Raw genomic sequence first — 26,386 nt, 5'->3', positions numbered from 1 at the left:
TCTGGAAGCCAAAAAGAGAGGCCTCAGAAGAATCCAACCCTGCTGGCACCTTGATCTTGGATTTTTTTGGCTTCCAGAACTTTGCTGAGATATGGATGGAATGTGCTAAAGAACAGCCAACCATCTTGTACTATGAAATGGACTCCAGTGCTGTAGATGATGCTCCTATTTGTCAGGATCAGTGTTGATTCCCTGTGATAATTCTATGTCTACAAGGTCTTTGTTCATTACTTTTGATCAGATTGTGTCATCAAACAGATGGCCTCACAAGAAAGCCAGATAGTAACTATCCATAGACAAGAAACCATTGTGAAAACTCAGAATGCAGGAGGTAGATGAGACTGAAGCATCTCTCCCCGGACCTCAGAGATCAAGAAGTACCACATTAGAAGGGTAAGAGGAGCAGCTACACTCTGACCACAACAGCCCTCCCACAGGCCAGCACAACACTGCATGAGCCCCCATCCCCCCACAAGCCTATGGTTTCTCCAGTGGGAAGAAGGAGCCCAAATGGACATCCAGCTCTCCCAGCATTGTGGGACACTTCCACTTGGGTCTCACCTCACCGGGATCACTGGGGGGATCTGAAGAGCTTGACCACTGGTGATCAAGTAGAAAGGTGTGGAGGGGCTGACAGCAGTCAGCACTCAGATCTTGGTGGACTGTATTGCTGCTTGCAGTGGTGCCCAAGCGGAGATCCCAGGCAGCAGCTCTGCCCATCTGTGGAGCTGAGCCTGTAGCCCCATCTGGCCACGGAGCTCAGTTGGCAGTTCTGCTGATTAGGGTCCCCAGTCCCCAGACTGTACTGGCTGTAGAGCTTGTTTTACCACACAGTCTGGGCAGGAAAGCAAATTATCATCCTTGCCCTCTTGCTCAGCATCGCCTTCATTCTGACCATCCAGGAAGGCCAGCTGGGGAACCCAGGCAGCTGCAAAGCCCAAACTACAGCCCTTCTTAGGCAGGGAACCAAGCCAGCAGAACTACCCAACTGTTGAGCTTAGCCTCTGACCCCACATAACCAGGAAGACTGAACAGTAACCCTGGGCAGTCTTAGAGCCCACCTATTGTCCCACTCAGCTACAGAGCATAGCCTGCATCCCCACCCCACAACGGAGCCCAGACAAAGACTCTTCCCAACCACAGAGACAGTTTCTTTACCCACCCAACTATGGGATATAAATGGAGGCCCCTCCCAACCAGAGAGGCCAGCCAGCTACCTTGCTCAACATCAGAGCACAGTGAGCAGCCAACCTGATCAAGAAGCCCAGCCTGTGGCACAGCCTTCCAGAATATTGAAGGAAAAAACTGTCAACCAAGAATGCTGTACCCAACAATGCTGTCCTTCAGGAATGAAGGAAAAATAAAGACTTTGCCAAACAAACGAAAGCTGAAGAAGTTCATCACCACTAGACCTGCCTTACAAGAAATACTAAACAGCATTCTTCAAGTTTAAAGAAAAGGATGATAGGGACTTCCCTGGTGGTCCAGTGGTTAAGACTCTGCACTCCCAATGCAGGGGGCCCGGATTCAATCCCTGGTCAGGGAACTAGATCCTGCATGCCGCAACTAAAGATCCCGCATGCTGCAACTAAAGATCCCACGTGCCGCAACGAAGATCCCACACATGGCAATGAAGACCCCACGTGCTGCAACTCAGACCTGGTGCAGCCAAATAAATAAATAAATTTTTTTTTTTTAAAGAAAAGGATGATAAGTAATAACATAAAAACATATGGATGGGCTTCCCTGGTGGCGCAGTGGTTAAGAATCCACCTGCCAGTGCAGGGGACACAGGTTCGAGCCCTGGTCCGGGAAGATCCCACATGCTGTGGAGCAACTAAGCCCATGCGCCACAACTACTGAGCCTGCGCTCTAGAGCCTGCGAGCCACAACTACTGAGCCCACATGCTACAACTACTGAAGCCCACGCGCCTAGAGCCAGTGCTCCACAACAAGAGAAGCCACTGCGATGAGAAGCCTGCGCACCGCAACGAAGAGTAGCCCCCACTCACCGCAACTAGAGGAAGCCCACATGCAGCAACGAAGACCCAATGCAGCCAAAAATAAAATAAATAAAATTTTAAAAAGACGAAAAAAAAACATATGGATGTGTAATACTCACTGGTAATGGTAAACATATAGTCAAACTTAGATCCTCTGGTATTGTAATGGTGCTGCATAATTCACTTACAAGTCTAGTTTGAAAGTTAAAAATCAAACGTAATAGATACAAAACATAACCACAGTAATTTGCTATTGAATGAACACTATAAAAATACATAAATTATAACATGATTAACCTAAAATATGAGGAGGGAGAAATAAAAGTACAGTTGACTCTTGAACAACACAGGTTTAAAATGTGCAGGTCCACTTACATGCAGGTTTTTTTCAATAAATACTACAGTGCTACACAATCTGTGGTTGGTTGAATCTGTAGATGCAGAACCGAGGGTATGGAGGGCCAATGATGGGACTTGAGCATCTGCAGATTTTGGTATCTATAGCGGGTACTGGAACCAATTCCCCACAAATACGGAGGGACAACTGTATAAAGTTTCTGTATGCTATCAAACTTGTTATCAACTTAAAATAGGATGTAATATATATTTTATTTAAGCCTCTACAAACCTGTAGTAGATACATATAGTGTAAAGAAGTCAAAGCATACTGCCACAAGAAGTCATCAAATCACAAAAGGAGACAGCAAGAGAGGAAACAAGGATCAAAGGATCTAAAAAACAGAAAATAATTAATGAAATGACAATAGTAAATCCTTACCAATCAGTAATTATCAATATGTTAAGTGTAAATGGATTAAATTCTCCAATCAAAAGACATAGAGTGGCTGAAGGGATTAAAAAAAACAATATCCAACAATATGATGCCTATTAGAGACTCATTTTAGCTTTAAAGACACACATAGACTGAGAGCGAAGGGGTGGAAATAGATATTTCAAGGAAATGGTAAGCAAAAGAAAGCAGGGGTAGCTATATTTATATCAGGCAAAATAGATTTTAAGCTAAAAATGGTTAAAAGTGACAAAGAAGGTCATTATATGATAGGTCAATCCACCAAGGATATGACAGTGGTGTGGTAAATATTTATGCACCCAACATCGGAGCACCTAAATATATAAAACTGATACTAACAGAACTAAAAGGAGAACAAAACAACAATACCATAATATGTGGGGACTTTAATACCCCACTCCCAACAATAGATAGATCTTCCAGACAGAGAATCAATAAGGAAACAGCAGATTTAAACAACACTATAGGCCAAAAGGACCTAACAGACATATATAGAACACTCCATCCAACAGCAGCAGAATACATATTGTTCTCAAATACGCATGGAACAATTTCTAGGATGAATCCTATGTTATGGCACAAAACAAGTCTCAACATTTCAAGAACACAGAAATTATATCAAGTATCTTTTCCAATCACAATGGTGTGAAACTGGAAAACAGTAACATTTTACAGTATATACATATGTCAGATCATCACATTGTACACCTTAAACTTACATGATGTATATATCAACTATATCTCAATAAACATGGGGGAAAAATACATTAACCCTTCATCTTACAAGTTTCAAATGCTTTTTCTGTTTGTCATTATTGCCTTTTAAAATATTTAAGTTTTCTCTTATTTTATGATGAAGTATATCAACATACACCTAACAAAATTATCAATACCTGTGTACCAACTTGACAACATTTTTCAGTAACCAATAACATTTTTCCATATTGTCTTAGATCTTTTTTCTTATTGGTAAGAAACCAAATGTTGTAGATACAGCTAACTCCCCATCTCCATCCCTTTCCCCTTACTCTCGCTCAAGATGTAAATCACTATGTTAGAGTGTGTGTATATAGTTCCTATGCATTTTTATAAAATTTTTATATATGTGTGTGTAATATATATGTATATATGTAAATATATACAAATATATGTAAATATATTTGTGTATATAAAATTTATATGTATATATTTATATATAATATCCATAAATAATATATTCTGCTTTCTATTTTTTGTGTGTATTTAAAATTTACATAAATGCTGTCATACTATTTTGCCAGTTTCTATGTTCACATAACATGGGGTTGAGATCTATTTATGTTGATACATATAAATCTGATAAATTCATTTTAACTGCTCTACAGATTCTATTAAATGAATAAATTCCCAGTTTGTCCATTTTCTACTTGAGGGCAATAGTTTCTATTTTTTCACTATTTCAAGCAATGATACAATGAATATCCTTGTAGAAACCTTCTTTTGCACCTATATGGGAGTTTCTCAAGTTTATATGCCTACAGTAGGAATTTATGAATGTTATGATAAATGCATGTCCAACTTTACCAAGTAACACCAAATTGTTCTCCAAAGTGATTTTACAGATTTCACTTTCCATCAGTAAAGGATAGGAATTCCATTTCCTCATATCCTTATCAGTGTTTTATATTAACTCACTGATTTTTGTCAGTCTGATATTTGTGAAATGATATGTTGTGTTGTCTTCATTTTCATTGTATTTATGATTAGTAAGTTTTCATGCATCTATTTTTAAAATACTGCTATTATTACTACTAGTAACAATAAAACTAATAATAAAATGTATCAACCTTTTTGCATGTATTAGCTTATCAGTCACTTATTACAAGAACCTTATACTAACATTCTATTACATTAAAAAGGAAACAGACTAAGAAGGGCAAGGTAATTTGCCCAGGGTCATCCAGTAACTTGCAGGGCTAGGGTTCAATATGTCAATATGTCATTTTCCCTTCATTATAAGATAATAGGGTTAGTGGTCATCATTTCATACTTCCCAATTTTAAAACTGTAGGATAGTGGTCCCCAACCTTTTTGGCACCAGGGACCGGTTTTATGGAAGACAGTTTTTCCACGGACTTGGGAGGGAGTGGTTTTGGGATGATTCAAGCACATTACATTTATTGTGCATTTTATTTTTATTATTATTACATTGTAATATATAATGAAATAATTATACAACTCACCATAATGCAGAATCAGTGGGAGCCCTGAGCTTGTTCTCACTTGCCACTCACTGATAGGGTTTTTATATGAGTCTGCAGGCAATTAATTTATTATGGTCTCTGTGCAGTCAAACCTCTCTGCTAATGATAATCTGTATTTGCAGCCACTCCCCAGCACTAGCATCAAGTACTGCTTCAGCTCCACATCATCAAGCATTAGATTCTCATAAGGAGTGCACAACCTAGATCCCTCGCATGCGCAGTTCACAGTAGGGTTCGCACTCCTATGAGAATCTAATGTTGCCGCTGATCTGACAGGAGGTGGAGCTCAGGCAGTAATGCGAGCTATGGGGAGCAGCTGTAAATAAAGATGAAGCTTCGCTGGCTCACCGGCCACTCACCTCCTGCTGTGCGGCCTGGTTCCTAACAGGCCACGGACCGGGACCAGTACTGGTCCGTGGCCTGGGGGTTGGGACCCCCTGCTGTAGGAGATGCTCAGTGACCAGATAAATGCATTTCCTAATGTAAAAGGAGAAAGGGAACATTATTTTATACCTTTTAAATAGTAAACTTAGAAGAGGCTCCAAACATGAATTATTCATCAGATTCTCCTTCCTTTTACAAAAAACTGTATTAGTAAATGAATAGTGATAGGGATTTTAGTGCACTTACAAGCAGAAGCATCAATTCCTTTGCACATATTGCTGAAAGTTTGTATGTATTGATTTTCAGAACTGCTATATTCAGAGTCCTGCGCTTTTCATACATGTAAATGCAGTAGCACTGAATTGGTATAAAATCTCTAAGCTAAGGCTGATTTATCCACAAGGTCATTTATAGTCTTCAAATATTTTCAATTATTTCTACTTTGTGGACTAATAAAAGAGCTACTGTTGTTGGTCCAGGTTAATAAACAGCTCTGGAAAACTGTTTAATAGACTGAAAAGATGAAAGTGACTTCATAAATGTTCCTGTCAACTCTCAGGACTGCTACTTTTCATAACAGAGGGCAATTAGATTCTCACTGTTTGTTATACTCTTAATGGTGATAGGGTTTTAAAAAAAGTAGAGACTCTAAAGTGGCATTAGAAGTTTAGGTTGTAACAGGAGTGTCTGGGTAGCATTATCTTATTTTCTGAATCCCTGAATTCTGGTGAATTTAGCTTCCTAGTAGTTTAAGAAGTACTGCTTTTCAAGAGGATAGAGATCATTATAAATCATTTCAATTATTGTCAGACCCTCTAGACCATTGAGAATGATCAGATGATCACTTTCCTGAAAAAATAGCATCAGAATAACCAAAAGAGAAAAGAGAACCATTTACAGAAATAGCTGATTATTCAGGACTAAATCTAAAGAAATTGTTATTTAAGATGCTGTACCCAAACCTGTGTGTGTTGTGTTTGCTTGTATGAAGGGTCTAAGCCTGTGTTTGTTAAGATTTATCTTTGAAGGTGAAGATGTTGCCAGACTATGCAGATTGATAACATACATTTCTCCCCATATCTAGCTACGTGGTGAACATTGGTCTGATCGACAAGCTTTGTGGCTGCTTCCTCTCGGTGCAAGGCCCAGTGGATGAGAATCCCAAAATGGCCACATTTCTGCAGCATGCCGCAGGGCTCTTACACGGAATGTGCACGCTGTGCTTTGCTGTCACCGGAAGGTAAGGCCTCTACTTGATGTCAGTCTGGAGTCAACTTCTGAAACATCTCTTGGATTTTGCTCATTTTGGAGTCATTTCATAGGGATGTACATGGTCATCTTGGGCTGTTTTCCTCTTTGTGCTACCTCTGTCCTTATTGGCTTCCCATATTGAGACTTGTCTAACATTTCTCATTTTCCCTGGCTACATGCTCCTGTCAGAGCCTATTTTTCTTGTTGGTGTCATAAACTTAACTATAATTTCTACAAGAGACCTTAGAAGTCATCCAGTCCCTCTTTCACTGAGATCCAGAGGAATCAAGTGATTCTCCTTGAGTCAGCAAGTCAGTGACAAAGCCTAGACCAAATCTCATCAGGCCCTCAGCGCAACACGGCACAGCTTCACAGTGCCCTGACCATCACATGCTTTCAATTATAGCCTCCTAGGTTCTTTATTTTCCCCTTTGTCCTTCCAAGGTATCTCCATGAATAAGAGAAAGGAGCCATCCAAAAACAGTAGCCCCCTGACGTCACACATGACCCATGGGCATCATTTTAGCCAGTGTGCCAGGGACTACTACTGGCCTGGTTGGCCCTTTAAACCCCCTCACCCCACCCTGTGGACTGTCCTCAAAAACAATAATTCTCTAAGAGAGACAGAGTAAACCGCCTCGTGTTCTTTTCTCTCCCCTCCTACCAAGTAAAAATCATTTGCAATAGTGACTTAGTGTTTCTGATAGAAATATGACACATCCCTCAGGCATATTGAGGATGTTCAGTAAAACAATTTTCTTATACTTAAATTCTAAACAGCACTGCATACAAATTATATATATATATATATATATATATATATCAGGGATTTGTCAAGAAGAAAACTAATGATTTGAAACTAATAAAGTCTAGCTACTTAAAGAAATCTTATCCAGCCGTATTCAGTGTACACACAATGCTAATGTCTGTATTCAGAATATTTTAAAAGAGAATTTGTTTTCTGAAATGAACTTCCTCAACATTTGTTAGTCTGTTATGCGTAGGACCCCGACACCCACCTATTCTTCCTTATTCTTGCCTAATCCCTCTACCCTGAGTCACATTTCTAGGAAGATTAAGACTGTCTGAGTGTCAAGGAAGCCAAGCACGGCCTGTAGTCAGTGTTCCACTTAGTCTGTTCCCTCTAGAAATGTAGCCAGAGCCTACCTTCCAGGGATTTGATGAGAACTCAGGAAATGGCTATTTGTAGGTCTGTGACCTAAGTAAGTTCGGGTGGTCCCACACTGCCCAGAGGCTGGCAGCAGTAACAGGGCTCCATCCAAGGCATTGGCACCTGCCAGCTTGGAGGCTGCCATGCTGCCCAGCTAGCTCCTGTGCAGTAGCCAGGCCACTCCCTGGGAGGTATCCTCTCACGCAGGAGACCCTTCCAACACTCACTCTTTTGTATACACACCATTATAAACCTGCCAGCGTCTCAAGTCTTTGTCACCTATACTCTTTCCTTGAATCCAGATGAATATCACACACATAAACATTTCCATATGTGGTTGTTGTATAGTTTGTGGGCTTCAGCTTTCACTTACACATGGATTCAGTCACTTGAAATCTGTGGAACTTGAAAGAAGTTTAAAGGTCATTAATAGCCACTCATTTTTATAGGGAAAGCAACTGAGCCAAACTAACTTGAATTAGGACCCAAGATTCCTCCCTTGGTGTTCCCTCCTACACACTTGACTTTATATTATTCAAAATATGGGAGCATACGTTTTGTTTCTTTGAAAATTTTCTCAATTACATATGTGGAAAACAGGATCCTCTTCTCTTTAACACACACAGTCATGTCCTTGTCTAGTAGACATTGACTGAACATCTGCCTTGGGCCAGACACCAAGCTAAGTACTAAGGTTACTGCCTTCAGGGAGCCCAGAGTCTGGTGTGGAGTCAGACTTGCAAATTAATAGCTACAACATAATAGCTGCAACAGAAGAGAATGTGCACAGAGAAGGAAGTAAAGCACTTCCAAACGAGGTCAAGAAGGGCTTCAATAGCCTAAATCTTAAAGGATCCAGGAAGACAAGTGGAATAAAGAATTCATTTGGGAGAAAGGGCATAATATGGGCACTGCATGATATAGTAGATGTTATTGGTGCCTGTGGCCTATCAGGAGGTCACCTACAAGTGGCTTCCTGTATTTCTCTGCCTGAGGATATTCACTGAACAAGTAGCTGTTTGCTAGAAGTGCCAGGGAGTTAACACCCACAAGAGTGACTCTCCAACAATAAATTGGTGGGTAATATCCCAGCTCCGCTAACCCTCAGTGGGACAATCCTGAGGTTTGTTCTGTACAGTTTCTCAAAGGGACCCAGTGGTAACCTGTTCATTAACACATACTTGATTGACTTTTCTCCCTACCCTCTTTTCCTTCTCTACCTCCTCACAAATAAACTACTAACACCCATATCTTTGTTTCAGGGACTGCTTTGGGGGCAACCCAAACCAAGAGTTATGGATATATAAGACATTGTCTCATGTTCAGTTTGATGTAGTTTACAATAGGGTGACTGTGAAGAGTGGCAGGAGATGAGGTATTCAGTGAGCTCCATACATGTTCAAATTTCTGTTACAGGATGATCACTCCTGAAAAGTATAGAAATGACTGGAATGGCATGAGCCTAGAGGCAGAAGGAATAGTAAAAAGGCTCTTGAAATGTTGAGGGCCTGTGGAGACAGTAGAAATAGAGAGGAGCAGATACATTGAGGACGCAGAATAAATGTAAGGGAAATGGCATAGAGCTGATAGTATGAGATGTAAAAGGAAGTGAGGAGTCTGCAATGACTCCCAAGTTTCTGACTTGAAATTTTTGAGTGGCAGATGGTATAGACTCCAAATTAGGGCATATACGTGGTTTTCCATGATTCTACACATGCCTAAGGATTATCCAGGCAGACCAAAGTGTGAGTGTATGTATGAAGTTTATATATAAAACCTTATTCTATATGTATATACACATACTCATAAAATGAAGTATAATTATTTCTATGTACATATACAACTGGATTTTAAATAAATCAATGATTAACCCTTAGTGGTTTTTAAGAATTCTTCATCTATTTTTTCCCCAATATAATTTCCTTCTCCAACCTCAGTTACTCTGCAAATTCCTGTTGGTAGGCCTTGCTACAAAAGCAGGTTCAAGTGGTTTCCTGGCTTAATTTACCTAGGAAATTCTTAGCAGTATCAGTGTAAGCTGCTTCTCTGAGAGACAAGAAGAATGACCCCTGTCTGCTGTTCTTCCTCTCATCCTTCAGTCTTCCAGCATTTCCTGAATACTGCCAAGCTACAGGAACACAGGGAGTTTTTCCTACATCTTCTGATTTGTTTACCTCTAATATTTACAGCCCATTTTGTGCTATAATACTTCCTATTTCTTCGTGGAAATTATATTTTTAAACTATAAACTACAATGACCTGTTGAAAGCACTTTGTTGCATGTGTTAAATAGTCTCAGCACAAGGTCAAAGCCGTGTGTGGGGAGAAAGGTAGCTTGGTTGTTGTTATACTGGAGGAATTCACGTAATTCCTGTTGGGGCTGCCAAGGGGAAGCCAGCCAGAGCCTGAGCGCCGAGGAAGGCTTGTCCTCAAAGCCCTTCTGTGACCAACAGAAGTAAAAGACAAAGGGGGGCCAGAGAGACCTTCAAAAACTGCCTCTCGTGAACTGGCAGACCCTGAGATAATTATGTACACTAATTGATAGCGCCGGGCTTTGAGTAAACACTTTGCAGTCTGCCGGTGGCCGGCCTTTGTGATAGTGATTATAGCAGGTCTGCCTTTGCACTGCCCTCCTATTGTGCCCTTAATCTTCTAATTTTTACCTAGGTTTTCTGAAAGACAATTTGGGTGTCAGTATTTACACTGTTAATCTCTGCTTCAGCATGAGGGAGAAAAGTACTGACCGATGATTTTTGTACCAGGCTTGGTTTTGAACAGTAAACTTGCATTTCCTTAAGTAAAAATCGAAATTGTGATCTTCTGGTGAAAGGATTGATTTTTATATTAGGATTACTCTACAATTTTAATATGCGAATTGTTTGCAAGCTATAATTCTTAATCACTTCAACAATATTCAACAATCTGTAATAGGACTTTCAGAAATGACTGTTTGGCCTTAACTGTTACCAGTTTTCCATTCTTGGGCCTGCAAGAAATAAGGAAAAAAGGATAGTTTTCAAATCTCAGGGCAGTGACTCAACTGCCATAATTGGCTGAGGCTCACTGAGTCCCCCTTAAGGTGCTGGCTCCTTAGCCAAACTAATAGGATCAGAACAGTAATGAGTGATTATAAATTGTAACCAACACAAAACCTTTCACTTAATCAGCAATCATTTCTAGATTCATAACTACGCAAAGTACTATAGCAAGAGGGCCAAGAAGTAGTGGATCCAAAGTGAAAGAGTTTACAGTCCTTATGACTGCACAGAAGAAAAAGAGGAGCTTGTAAAACTTAGTTAATTCTGATTGGTTGGAAAACACTATTCTGAATGCTAGAATATTTTTACACAAAAAGAAATTTGTTACTATGTGTATTTGTGGTTTTTATTTTTGCATCTGTAAACTACACTAACAAAATGAGTTCTAGCCAAGGTCTCTGGAAACCTGTGTCATAAAAAGATAAGAATGATTTGTAATTTAGCCCATTAATTATGTGGATATAAATGAGTGCTTCTCAAGTGTTTAAGGGTGCTTGAAAACCATTTGTTCAAGCAAAGGTAAACTTTAACTCTGCCTGCCTGAATTATTCATTCATTCATTAGACAAATATTTATACAGTGCTTGCTCTGTGCCAGGCCCTGTGCTAGGCTTGGGAGAAAACAAAAATGACTAAGATGTTGATCAAGTCCTCAAGGACCTTGTAAGCTAGTAAAGAAGAGGTATATACAAATATCCATGGTATAAGGCAGAGAGTGATACAGAGGATAGAAGATAACACACAAAAAGCACTTAGCGTGCTGCCTGGCACATAGTAAATGCTTAATAAATATTGAATTATCACATCATCATTGATGGACTTCAGAGGAGGGAGAGATCACTCTTAGTTGTAGGAATTAGCTGTTTTCTAGAGCAACTAAAATTTAATCTAGGCCTTGAAAGATAAAAAGGGTTGGAACATTTAGAGTTGAGAAAAACATAGACAAAGAAAATAGCATATGCAAAGACATCAAAGCAGAAAAAAACATGAAGAATGAACAGAGTACTTAATTTGGCTGGATTTTGAGATGTATGTAGTGGTGATTTTAGTGCCTATCAGACTGTTACGATGTTCAAATGAGGTAATAAATATAAAAATACTGTGTGATATATAAAACAATCTGCTGAATGTGGTGGTGGCAGTGGTGTCATTAAAAGCCTTTGATCAGGGCAATGACATGCTAAAAACCATATTTGGGAGTTATCATGTGAAAGTGTATGAGAGAGGCTGTAGAAAGTGGGAAAGACCATTAACAGTCATCTGGCCAAGAGGCAAAAGGAATGGAAAAGAAGAATCTTTTTAAATCCTCTCATAGTCTCTCTTTTTATGTATGGTATCACTGGTCTCTCAGGCATCAGGCTCCAGATGTCATCTCTCTCTCATCCGTCTTCCTTGTACCCCAGATCTAATCTGCTCTCACGTTCCATTGACTGGAAGGAACCTTAAAGTCGCCTTAATCCAGTCTTCTGTTCAGCTCTTCAAAAACTTCTTTCAGTTTACATTTGAGTATCTTCATTGACAGGGAACTTATTATTTACCAGGGGAGCCTATTCTGTCATTGATCAGTTTTAATGCTTTAAAAGCCTCTCCTTATACCAAGCTGTAATCCGTCTCCCTAATGCTACCTACTAGTACTAGTGCTATTTGCTCCTTGGCAACATATAGATTATTCTAACCCCACTCTTCTCCCTACACTTCTCCCGTCTCACCGTACCATGTATTCTCCTTTGCTTTCATTCTTGTTCCAGTTACTATGGTTGTGTAACAAATTACCCCAAAACTTAGTGGCATAAAATGACAATCTGTTAATCTCACAGATTCTGTATGTCAGGAATTCTATCAAGATACAGGGAGAATGGCTCATCTTTGTTCCGCAGTGTCTAGGCCTCAGTTGGAAAACTTGAAGACTGGAGGTTGGAATCATCTGTGCGCTTGTTCACACATGACTGTAGTTCACGCTACCTGTTTGTTAGGGACCTTTCCATGTGGTCCCTCTGCACAGGCTAATTTGGGCTGCACAGCATGGTGGAGGTTCAAAGGAGGAGCATCCTGACAAGTGAGAGAGCTAGGTGGAAACCACGTCACCTTTTATGACCTAGCCTCAAGAGTCATGCAGCATCCCCTCCAGTGAATTCTGTTCAGCAAGGCAGCCACAGAGTCCCATTCAGCTTCAAAGGGAGAAGAAGTAGACTCCGTCTCTTCATGGGCAATATAAAGGTTCTGGAAGAGTGTATTGTACCAGAAATATTGCTATGGTTATGTTTGAAAAATAGAGTCTTCCACATTCCAACCTACCCTAGAGATAAATGTGTTCCCAGTATCCTGTTCTCATCTGTATTCTTTCCTCTCTGCCGTCTCATACTTGGTATTATCATTTCTCTTGGCATCTTTAGCCACTGTCCTCGGACAAAAGGCTTGCTGGTGTTGGGAGATGGGGAATGAGGCAAACATAATAGGACTAAGCAAGTGTAACTAAAGGAAATAACATTTGTTGAACACTGTTTATGTGCCCCAGGCTAAGGGCTCCTCATGAGTTATCTCCCAGCAATCCTCACACTGTCCAAGGGAGCATAACAGCCTCTAGACTGATAAGGAAGAGTGATTGTCCGAATCCTTCAGGTCTGGAAAGTGAGAAGAATACAGGAACAGGAACCTCTGGGCTGTCTCTATATTCACAATTGGGCAAATGCTAGTACAGATATTTCTGAAAGATCTACCCCAGCTGGTAATAAAGTCTTAGTTGACTTGTAGGGACAGAAAGATGATCACTTCATTGCTGCAATTCAAACTGTGTGTCTACTATGTGCTAGGCACTATGCCAGAGAAAGGGAGCTGCCTGGGCCTTAGCCCACAGGGCCAGCTTCACTGACTTACTACTCCCAGAGGGGAGAGGGTGTGATGAAGGTAGTCTGCCAATACGTATGCAGGCTCACCAGACTTAGGATAGCAGAATATGTCTGGTGTACACTTGCAGTTGAACTCCCACTGGCTCTAGGACTTTGGGGGTCAGGATCTCAAGAGGAAAATCCTTTTGTACTGTTGTATTGAAGAGCCCAGGTTTGGGAGTCAGAAAAATGTGAATGCAGTTCCTGCTCTCCTAGCTCTGTGACCAGTGACAGATTCTTTAGCTTCTCAGTGCCTGTTTCCTCACATTATAAACATGAATTTGACAATTCTTCTTCACAGAGTTGGGGCAAATGGTGACTAACATGTCTGTCACCCTAACCTTCTGCCCAAGGTGCTTTTTTATATATATTTATTATACCCCACCCTGTTCCAAAAAGATTTGAGATGGCTTACAGAAGTATATATGTCTTCTTATTTTAAAAAAAATAGATGAAAAAAATTAGAATAAAAGAAAATAGGTAGGGAAAAGTAAATGAAGCCAGAAGCAAGTAAAGTTAAGGCATAAACCATATTCATAAACAAGGCCCTGATAGACATTTCCTCTTGGAATTCCTACTGGCAGTTTCTACCAGGAACTTATATTTAATATGTCAGATTCTAAGCTCATTGGCTTTCATCCAAAGTTGGCTTTTCCTCCTGATTACCTTATTCTGCTCATGATTGTAGTAATATGAACAGATTTTAAGACCTCAAACATTTATTATCTTTGACTTCCATCTTTCAGAATCCAATCCAGTCCTATGCAATTAAATCAAAACGATGCTTGCCACAGAAATATGAGATGGCACCTGTTATTTATACCTATGACTTGATATTTGTCTACTTCTAATTCACTAGTTCCTTTGTCCTGAGTATATGTTTTGTGTCTTCAAATGAAAAGGTTTCCCTAAGGAGAGAGACTAAATATCCTAGCAGCTCTCCTTCAGGCACCTAGCACCAGGCTAGAAACAAAATAAGAAGTCGGTAAATAGCTATGACTGGCAGCATTAGCAAATACTGGTGTGCACCATCGACCTATGCCAGAGCCCCATTTCCTGGGCTTACTCTTAGCATAGGAAGAAGAGGTGCCTATGTCTCACGTTCTTCCTCCCCTAAGGTAAGAAGGAGACGTCCAAGGCCTTCATGCCTTTGGCATACCTTTCTGAGACCAGTTCTCTCTCTCTTCCTTCCATTGCTGTAGCAAATCTTTATTAATTACTGTTTACTGAGCACTTGATATGTGCCAGACACTTGTCGAGGTTATTAGGGATCCAGTGGTGAACAAAATACTCGCTCTATGGAGCTCACAGTCTAACAGGAGAAAAAGATGATAAACCAGTAAATGAATAAGATAATTTTAGCTAGTGATAGTGATATGAGAAAATAAAGCAGGGTAATATAGCAGAGTGATTTGGGTGAGTGGTCAGGGAAGGCCTCTCTGGGAAGATGACACTGAGCTAAGAAGGAGCCAACTCTGTAAAGATCGGAGGGAAGAGTATTCTAGTTGAGCAGAATAGGAAGTTGATGACTCCCAAATATCTGAAGTGGGTGTGTACCAGAAACATAGAAGGCAGTGTGCTGGAGGCCAAGAGATCAGGACAGAGAGAGTGGAAGTTTGGGTTTTATTCTAAGTGTGATAGGAAGCCACTGGAGGATTTTAAGCAGGAGAGCAGCATGATCTGATTACTTAAAAAGTAATGGATTTTTACTCTGTGTAGAATGGATTATAGGGGCAAGAGTGGAAGCAGGAAAGATTAATTAGGAGGGTACCGTATCACGCAGCCCAGATATGACAGTTTTTTCCTCCCAGTTACTCACCCAGAAGAAGTAATTGCTTTCATTTGGCAACACAGCAGAGCCTCTGGCAGAGCTCCTTCAGCCTAACTGCCAAATACTAAAGATAAGAGAAGCCCAAAATATCAGCTGAACTAGCCAAAATCAGCACAGGGCCCTTTTGTGTTTTACAGTGATAATGAGAAAACTGAAGATAGAGAGGTCAGAAATGTCCCATCTGAGAAGCATTCTTGGATAACAGTCCTAGTCTGTAGTTCCAAGATCTAGGACCATATACTGTTGTCAGTCATCCAGAGCTGCCACATTCTCACCTTTTGGACTCCTCCCTGCCCTTTCTCCATTCACCTTTGGTTGTCCCCAGACTGTCTTTATCTTCCACTTTCTTGGTCCTCCTCCCAGACCTCTGCCAGAGACCACAGTTTCTTCTTAGGGGCCTCACCCTTTCCCTTCCATTCTCATTGGTGTCCTCTTGGTCTTCCTCTTTCTCAAGCATGTTCTAGGTTGTTGATCTCCAGCAACAAGAATGTCTCTCTGTTTTCATCATCTATCACTTCTCTTCCCAGAAAGGTTTCCTTCTCAAAAGTTCCTCTTTGAATTCAACTGAAACTAATAACCAGGTACTTTGGAAATCCTCCCAAGTAATCAGCCAGCCTCACTCTACCTAATATTCTCACTATTTAATTTCCCCTATATTTTTCCTCTTCTCTAACCAAATGTCCAGACTGTCTTATAGTGCTTACACATGTATCTTTTCCACCTTGAGTTTTCTCTTGCTCTCATATCTCCACTAAGTCATCCTCATTCCCCTCAACAGGGCTCCAAGTTAGATCTGCATTAAACAAGCTATTTTCTCCCTCTACTGTATACATAAAATATAGGGTGTGTGTGTGTGTGTGTGTGTGTGTGTGTCTGTCTGTGTAGGAGACTATAATTTTTGAAGTAGATTCACACCTGTTATAACACCCCAGAACTGAACAGAATCTTAGACATCATCCTGTCCAATGCCCAGCTGAGTTTTGAGTGCCCTCTGTGACTTCAGTGAATGTATTCCTCCACTGATTGCAGAATAGTTAAGAATGTAATACCTCACCAACAGCCCATTTAACTTTTGGGTGTTCTGATTGTTAGAAAATTTTCTGTAAGTTTATCTAATATCTGCTTTCGGGTAGCATCTCTCCTCTGGGGTCATAAATAATGGTGTAATACCTCTTCAGTTTGAAGATAACCTTTATATCCTCCAGTTCTGAAATAAATTTCCCAGTCCCTTCAAATGTACCTCAGGTGACATTGTTTCCACATAGTTTTACCACACAAATCACTTTCCTTGGGAACTTTCTGATACATCAGTGTCCTGAATGTAGTGCCATACCCAGTGCTAGAACCAGTACTTCCAGAGTAGTTGTTCATTGCAGTGGATCAGGATAAACCTTTCTGGTTGTGTATGTTTTACTCCTGTTAGCTCAGTCAAAATTGAATTATATTCATGGGTAATCAAGCAAGACTGTTTCTTCATTTGAATGGATAGGAAGCTAATTTGCTAAGTCTTTTTCCCCCACTTATCATTGAAAGCTATATTCCAGTCCCCTGTCACTTACCTTCTTCCCATCCTAAACATATGCAGTTAGTTTTTAAATCTAAAACTAGGATTTAATAGTCATTTCTATAAATTTCATCCTTTTTTAGTCCTCATTTATTTTTAATTAAACTTTTTTATTTTTTACTTCCTCCTCCTTGAAACGATCTTCACTTTGCTTCTAGGGCACCACACTTCCCTGTTTTTCCTCCTACCCCACTGGTTTCATTTTTCAGTTTCCTTTGATGATTTATTCTCATCTCCCCAACTTCTACACTTTGGAGTATCCCAAGGCTCAATTCTCAGACTAATCTATGTTCATTCACTAGATGAGCTGGCTTTAAATACCATCTGTGTGTTGATGACTCCCAAATATCTCAAGCCCAGATCACTCCTCTGAACTCAGACTTGTATATTTATTCATTTATTCAACAAATGTCTATTGAGTGGCTACTCTATGTCAGACACTGTTCTAAGCCCTGGAGACAGACAAAATTCCCTACCCTTGGGAAGCTCATTTTATCCAACTTCTGATCCAGTATCTTCACTTAGGTGTCTAATAGGCATCTTGAATTTAACAAGTTTAAAGCTGAACTCCTCATTTTCCTCCCCAGACATGCTCTATCCACTGTCTTTCCCATTTCTGTAATGGCAGCCACATTCTTTCAATTACTCAGGCAAAAAAAACCACTGAGCCATTTTTTACTCCTCTTTTTCTCACCCCCACATTCATTCTATCAGGAAATCCTATTGGTTTTCCCTTCTGAATATTTTTCAGAATCCAGCCACTTCTTACCACATCCATGACTACCATCCTGGTTCATCCACCATGATCTCTCACTTGGATGATTGAAACGGTCTCTTAATTGGCCTCTCTGCTTCTGTCTTGGCTCTTCTAACAACTTTTCAACCAATTAGCTATAGTGATTATTTTTAAACCAGTCATATTATATCACCCCTCTGCTCAAAACCTTACAACGGCTTTCCATCTCATTCAGTAAAACCCTTATAATATCCTTACAATGCTCTACAAGACCCTACCTGATCGTCTTCCTGTTTCCTCTCTGACCTCATCCCCCATTGTTCCTCCACTTTGCTTAACCAGCTGCAGCCACACTGGCCTTCTTGCTGTTTCTTGAATATGTCATGCATGCTCCTGGCTCCAAGCCTTGGAACTTGCTGCCCCTCTTCCTAAAAACACCCTTGCCTCAGGTATCCACATGGCTTCTTTCCTCACTTTCTGTAGAATTCTGCTTAAATAGCACTTTAGAAAGGGTTTCCCAACCATCCTATACAAAATAGCATCACACACACACACAAACACACACACCCCTACATCTTCATTCCCTACCCATATCCCCTGCTCTTCTACAGTACTTAGCACACCTGACATACTATATATTACATGTGATACTTGTTTATTTGTTCATTGTATCTCGTACACTAAAATGTAAGTTTTATGAGAAAGAGAACATAGATTTTACTGCTGAATCCCAGTGCCTAGAAAAGTGCTTGCACAGAGTAGGTCCTCAGTAAATATTTGTTGAATTAATGAATCATGAATGAATAGGCCCATGTGACAGAATAATGCCCCTCCTGAACATTCTACCCCAAAGCAAAATACACATTCTTCTCAAGTGTATATGGGACATTTTCCAGGATAGAATACCATGTTAGGCCACTAATTAAGTCTCAGTCGATTTTAAAAGATAGACATCATACAAAATATCTTCTCTGACCATAATGGGATGAAGTAAGAAATCAATAATAGAAGTAAAGCTAGAAAATTCACAGATTTGCAGAAATTAAACAAAACACTCTTAAACATTACATAATGATCAGGGATCAATCGAAGAAGAAGATATAACAATTGTAAATATATATGCACACAAGATAGATGCATCTAAAAACATAGAGCAAATATTAACAGACATAAAGGGAGAAATTGTCAGTAACACAATAATAGTAGGGGACTTTAACACCCCATTTATACCAATTGACAAATCATCCAGACAGAAAATCAATAAGGAAGCACTGGCCTTAAATTACACATTAGACCAAATGGACTTAATAGATATATAAAGAAGATTCCATCCAAAAGCAGCAGAATACACATTCTTTTAAAGTGCACATGGAGCATTATCCAGGATAGATCACATCCTAGGCCACAAAACAAGCCTCAGTAAATTTAAGAAAATTGAAATCATATCAAGCATCATTTCCAACCACAACGCTATGAGACTAGAAATCAACTACAAGAAAAAACTGCAAAAATTACACAGGTGAGGCTAGACAGTGTGCTACTAAACAACCAATGGATCACTAAAGAAATCAAAGAAGAAATTTTAAAATACCTGGAGACAAATGAAAACAAAAATACAGCAATCCAAAATCTATGGGACACAGCAAAAGCAGTTCTAAGAGGGAAGTTTATAGTGACCCAAGCTTACCTCAGGAAACAAGAAAAATCTCAAACAAACAACCTATCCATACACCTAAAGGAACTACAAAAAGAACAAACAAAACCCAAAATTAGTAGAAAGAAAGAAATCACAAAGATAAGAACAGAAATAAATGAAACAGGGTGTAAAAAAAAAAAGATAGAAAAAATCAGTGATACCAAGAGCTGGTTCTTTGAAGATAAACAAAATTGATAAACCTTTAGCCAGATACATCAAGGAAAAAAAAAAAAAAACAGAGCACAAATCAATAAAATCAGAAATGAAAGCAGAGAAGTTACAGCCAGCACCACAGAAATATAAAAGATCATAAGAGGGCTTCCCTGGTGGCGCAGTGGTTAAGAATCCGCCTGCCAATGCAGGGGACACAGGTTCGAGCCCTGGTCTGGGAAGATCGCACATGCCTTGGAGCAACTAAGCCCGGGTGCCACAACTACTGAGACTGCGCTCTAGAGCCTGCGAGCCACAACTACTGAGCCCGCATGCCACAACTACTGAAGCCCATGTGCCTAGAGCCTGTGCTCTGCACGCAACAAGAGAAGCCACTGCAATGAGAAGCCCACGCGACGCAACGAAGAGTAGCCCCGCTCACCGCAACTAGAGAAAGCCCCATGCGCAGCAACAAAGACCCAATGTAGCCAAAATAAATAAATAAATTTAAAAAAAAAAAGATCATAAGAGATTACTACAAACAACTATATGCCAATAAACTGGACAGAAGAAATGGACAAACTCCTAGATATGTACTATCTTCCAAGACTGAACCAGGAAGAACTAGAAAATATGAACAGATCAATTACCAGTAATGAAATTGAATCAGGAATTTTAAAACCTCCCAAAAAACAAAAGTCCAGGACCAGACAGCTTCACAGGTGAATTCTACCAAACATTTAGAGAAGAGTTAACGTCTATGCTTCTCAAACTTCCAGAAAGTTACAGAGGAAGGAATGCTTCTGAACTCATTCTACAAGGCCCACATCACCCTGATACCAAAACCAGACAAATATATCACAAGAAAAAGGAAATACAGGCCAGTAACACTGATGAACATAGACGCAAAAATCCTCAAAATATTAGCAAACCAAATCCAACAATACATTAAAAAGATCATAAACCATGTTCAAGTGGAAATTATCCAGGGAAGCACAGATTGTTCAGTATCCACAAATCAATCAGTGTGATACACCACATTAACAGACTGAGGAATAAAAATCATATGATCATCTCAATAGATGCAGAAAAAACTTTTGACAAAATTCAACATCGATTTATAATAAAAACTCTCCACAAAGTGGGTATAGAGGGAACATACCTCAACATAAAAAATGACCATATATGACAAACCCATAGTTAATTACATACTCAACAGTGAAAAGCTGAAAGCATTTCCTCTAAGACCAGGAACAAGACAAGGATGCCCAGTCTCACCACTTTTATTCAACATAGTATTGGAAGTCCTAGGCACAGCAATCAGACAAGAAAAAGAAATGAAAGAATCCAAATTGGTAAGGAAGAAGTAAAACTGTCACTGTCTGCAGATGATATGATACTATACATAGAAAATCTGAAGACACCACCAAAAAACTACTACAGCTTATCATGAATTCAGTCAAGTTTCAGGACACAAAATTAATATACAGAAATCTGTTGCATTTCTATACACAAACAACAAACTGTCAGAAATTAAGGAACGATCCAATTTACAATCACATCAAAAAATAAAATAAAATACCTAAGAATAAATATAACTAAGAAGGTAAAAGACCTATACTCAGAAAACTCTAAGAAACTGATGAAAGAAATTGAAGATGACATAAACAGATGAAAAGATATATACCATGTTCATGGATTTGAAGACTTAATATCGTTAAAATGACCATACTACCCAAGGCAATCTACAGATTCAATGTAATCCCTATCAAAATGTCAACGGCATTTTTGACAGAGCTAGAACAAATAATTTTAAAATTTGTATGGAAACACAAAAGACCCCAAATAGCCAAAACAATCTTGAGAAAGAAGAACAGAGCTGGAGGTTTTATGCTCCCTGACTTCAGACCATGCTACCAAGTTGCAGTAATCAAAACACTATGGTACTGGCACAAAAACAGACACATAGCTCAAGGAACAGAATAGGGAGCCCAGAAATCAACCCACACACTTATGGTTTCTGTGACAAAGGAGGCAAGATATACAAGGGAGAAAAAACAGTCTCTTCAATAAATGGTGCTGGGGAAACTGGACAGTTACATGTAAAAGAATGAAATTAGAGCATTTTCTCACATGATATGCAAAAATAAACTCAAAGTGGATTAAAGACCCAAATGTAAAACTGGAAACTATCAGACTCCTAGAAGAAAACAAATAGAATACTCTTTGATGTAAATCCAGTATTTTGAGGGATCTGACTCCTAAGGCAAAGGAAACAAAAACAAAAGTAAACAAATAGGACCTAATTAAACTTAAAAGCTTTGCACAGCAAAGGAAACCATTGACAAAATGAAAAGACAACCTACTGAATGGGAGAAAATGTTTACAAATGATGCAACAGACAAGGGGTTAATATCCAAAATATATAAACAGCTCATACAACTCAATATCAAAAAAAGAAACAAACAACCCTATTAAAAAATGGGCAGAAGACCCAAAAAGACATTTCTCTAAAGAAGACATACAGATGGCCAGTAGGCACATGAAAAGATGCTCATCATCGCTAATTATTAGAGAAATGCAAATCAAAACTACAATGGGGTACAACCTCACACCAGTCAGAATGGCCATCATTAAAGAGTCTACAAATAATAAATGCTAGAGAGGGTGTGGAGAAAAGGGAACCCTCCTACACTATTGGTGGGAATGTAAATTGGTACAATCACTGTGGAAAACAGTATGGAGGTTCCTCAAAAAACTAAAAATAGAGTTGCTGTATGATCCAGCAATCCCACTCCAGGGCATATACCCAGATGAAAATATAATTTGAAAAGATACATGCACCCCTATGTTCATAGCAGCACTGTTTACAATAGCCGAGACATGGAAACAACCTAAACGTCCATCGACAGATGAATGGATAAAGAAGATGTGGTATATATATATCCAAGGGAATATTACTCAGCCATAAAAAAAGAATGAAATAATGCCATTTGCAGCAACATGGATGGACCTAGAGATTATCATGCTAAGTGAAGTAAGTCAGAAAGAGAAAAACAAATACCATATGATATGACTTATATGTGGAATCTAAAAATACGACACAAATGAACATATCTACAAAACAAAAACAGACTTACAGATAAAGAGAACAGATTTGTGGTTGCCAGGGGGAAGCAGATTGGGGAAGGGAAGTTAGCTGAGAGTTTGGGATTAGCAGATACAAACTACTATATATAGGACGGATAAACAACAAGGTCCTACTGTATAGCACAGGGAACTATATTCAATATCCTGTGATAAACCATAATGGAAAAGAATATATATATACATATATATATGTATATATAGCTGAATCACTTTGTTGTACAGCAGAAATTAAACACAACATTGTAAATCAACTATACTTAAATAAAATTTTAAAAACCACAATGAGATAACGCCTCACACCTGTCAGAATGACTGTCATCAAAAAGACCACAAATAACAAATGTTGGCAAGGATATGGAGAAAAGGAAACCCTTGTACACTGTTGGTATAATATAAATAGGTGTAGCCACTATGCAGAACAGTATGGAGGTTCCTCAAAAAACTAACAGTAGAACTACCATATGATGCAGTAATTCTACTCCTGGGTGTATATCCAAAGAAAATGAAAACACTAATTTGAAAAGATACATGCACCCCAGTGTTCATAGCCGCATTATTTACAGTAGCCAAGATATGGAAGTAACCTAAGTGTCCATCAACAGATGAATGGAAAAAGGAGATGCATACACACATACACACAATAGAATACTACTTGGCCATAAAAAGAATAAAATTTTGCCATTTGCAGCAACATGACTGGACCTGGAGTTATTATGCTTAGTGAAATAAATGACACAGAGAAAGACAAATACTGTGTGTTATCACTTGTATGTGGAATCTAAAAAATAAAACAAACTAATGAATATAACAAAACAGAAACAGACTCACAGATATAGAGAACAAACTAGTGATTACCAGTGTAGAGAGGGAAGTGGGGAAGGGCAACGTAGAGGTAGGGGATTAAGAGGTACAAACTACTATCTATAAAATAAAATACAAGGATATATTGTACAGCACAGGGAATATAGCCAATATTTTATAATTTTAAATGGAGTATAATCTATAAAAATTTCAATCACTACATTGTACACTTGAAACTAATATAATTGTAAGTCAGCTATACCTCAGTAAAAAATAAATAAAAAACTCATGGGACAGTAAAAGCACTGTTAAGGGGAAAGTGTATAGCTATAAGCGTTTATACTAAAGAAACTAGAAATATCTCAAATCAAAAAATTAACTAGGGACTTCCCTGGTGGCGCAGTGGTTAAGAATGCGCCTGCCAATGCAGGGGTCATGGGTTGGAGCCCTGGTCCGGGAAGATCCCAGATGCTGCGGAGCAGCTAAGCCCGTGTGCCACAACTACTGAGCCTGTGCTCTAGAGCCCACAAGCCTAGAGCTCATGCTCCACAACAAGAGGAGCCACCGCAATGAGAAGCCCGTGCACTGCGACGAAGAGTAGCCCCCGCTTGCCACAACTAGAGAAAGCCTGTGCGCAGCAATGAAGACCCGACGCAGCCAAAAATAAATTAATTAATTAATTAATTTTTTAAAAATACAACTATACAACTTAAGGAACTAGAAAAAAAGAACAGACTAAACCCAAGGCTAACAAAAGGAAAGAAATAATTAAGATTATGGTGGAGATCAATTAAGTTGAGAATAAAATAACAATAGAGATAATCAGTGAAACCAAAAGTTGGTTCTTTGAAAAGATCAATAGAATTGACAAACCTTCAGCTAGAAAACAAGAGTGAGAACTCTGAAATTACTAAAATCAGAAATGAAAATGGAGTGCTCACTTTGACAGCGCATATACTAAAATTAGAATGATACAAAGATTAGCGTGGTCCCTGCACAGAGATGACACTCAGATTCTTGAAGTGTTTTGTTTTTTTATAGTTGTAGTACAGTATTGTATATTGAAATTATAAGAGAGTAGATTTTAAGCATTCTACCAAAAAAAAAAAGTTAACTATATGAGGTAATGGATGTTTTAACTTGATGATAGGAATAATTTTACAATGTATATCAAATCATTATGTTTTACACACATTGAATGTTACAATTTTATTTGTCAGTTATACTTCGGTAAAGTTGGGTGGTGGGAGAAATGAAAATGGGACATTGCTACCAATTCTACAGAAATAAAAAGGACTATACGAGAGTACTATTAACAACATATGCCAACAAATTGAATAATTTAGATGAAATGGACAAATTCCTAGAAACACAATAAACACAATACCTACCAAGACTAAATCACAAAGAAATAGAAAATCTGAAGAGACCTGTAACTAATAAGGGGACTGAAGCAGTAATCAGAAGTCTCCAAAGGAAAGCCCTGGACCTGATGGCTTCAGTGGTGAATTGTACCCAACATTTAAAGAACTAACACTAGTCTTTCTCAAACTTTTCCAAAAAATTGAAGAGGAGAGAATACTTTCTAACATGAAGCCAGAATTATCCTGATTCCAAAGCCAGACAAAGACACCACAAGAGAGAAAATTCCAGACTGATATTCCTTACGAACATTGATTTAAAGATCCTCAACAAAACACTACCAAACCAAGCTCAGCAGCATGTTTAAAGGATTATACACCATGACCAAGTGGGATTTGTTCCTGGAGTGCAAGAATGGTTCCGCATATGAACATCAATCAATTTAATAGACCACATTAACAGAATGAAGGGGGAAAATAACATGATCATCTCAATTTATACAGAAAAGCATCTGATAAATTTCAACACCCTTTCATGATAAAAACACTCAACAAATTAGGAATAGAAAGAAACTACCTTCACATAATAAAAGCCATATGTGAAAAGCCCACAAGGAACATCATACTCAAGGATGAAAGAAGGTAAGCTTTTCCTCTAACATCAGGACAAGGCAAGGATGCCCACTTCTGCCACTTCTACTCAACATAGTACTGGAAGTTGTAGCCAAAGCAATTAGGTGAGGAAGAGAAAAGAAAAAAAGGCATCTAAATTGGAAGGGAAGGAGTAAAATTTTCTCTGTTTGCAAATGATATTATATGTAGAAACCACTAATGATTCCACACAAAAAAGCTGTTAAAACTAATAAATGAATTCAATAAAGTAACAGAATACAAAGTCAACTCACAAAAATTAGTTGCATTTATATACACTATATACGGTGAACAACCTGGAAAGGAAATTATGAAAATTCCATTTATAGTAGCATCAAAAAGAATAAAATACTTAGGAATTAAACAAGAAGATGAAAGACTTGTACAATGAAAAGTATAAAACATTGCCAAAAGAAATCAAAGAAGGCATAAATTAGAAACACATCCCATGTCCATGGATTATAAAACAATATTGTTAAGATGTCATTACTATGCAAAGCAATCTATAAATCTATACATTCCTTGCACTCCCTATCTAAATCCCAAAGGCTTTTTATTTTTTTGCAGAAATAGTAAATCCCATCTTAAAATTCACATGGAATCTCAAGGGACCCCAAATAACCAAAACAATCTTGAAAGAGAAGAACAAAGGGGGAGGACT

The 26,386-nt window shown here is 38.8% G+C and overlaps 1 protein-coding gene and 1 non-coding gene across 6 annotated transcripts in view; both read left to right on the top strand.

Annotated features, from left to right (window-relative positions):
* SCAPER (S-phase cyclin A associated protein in the ER) overlaps positions 1–26,386 on the top strand; it is a 473,441-nt gene that overhangs the window by 403,688 nt on the left and 43,367 nt on the right. For all 5 annotated transcript variants that reach the window (XM_061181876.1, XM_061181877.1, XM_061181878.1 and 2 more), the window contains one exon: positions 6,526–6,681. In XM_061181876.1, coding sequence (XP_061037859.1) covers positions 6,526–6,681 — 156 coding nt within the window. The remainder of the gene's footprint in view (positions 1–6,525; positions 6,682–26,386) is intronic.
* On the top strand, positions 24,647–24,750 carry LOC133086111 (U6 spliceosomal RNA). Its single transcript, XR_009699886.1, has one exon. It is a non-coding gene; the product is annotated as a U6 spliceosomal RNA (small nuclear RNA).

This window comes from Eubalaena glacialis, chromosome 2, assembly GCF_028564815.1.
Source record: "Eubalaena glacialis isolate mEubGla1 chromosome 2, mEubGla1.1.hap2.+ XY, whole genome shotgun sequence".
Classification (NCBI taxonomy): Eukaryota; Metazoa; Chordata; class Mammalia; order Artiodactyla; family Balaenidae; genus Eubalaena; species Eubalaena glacialis.
This window is presented reverse-complemented; position numbering and strand designations above follow the sequence as displayed.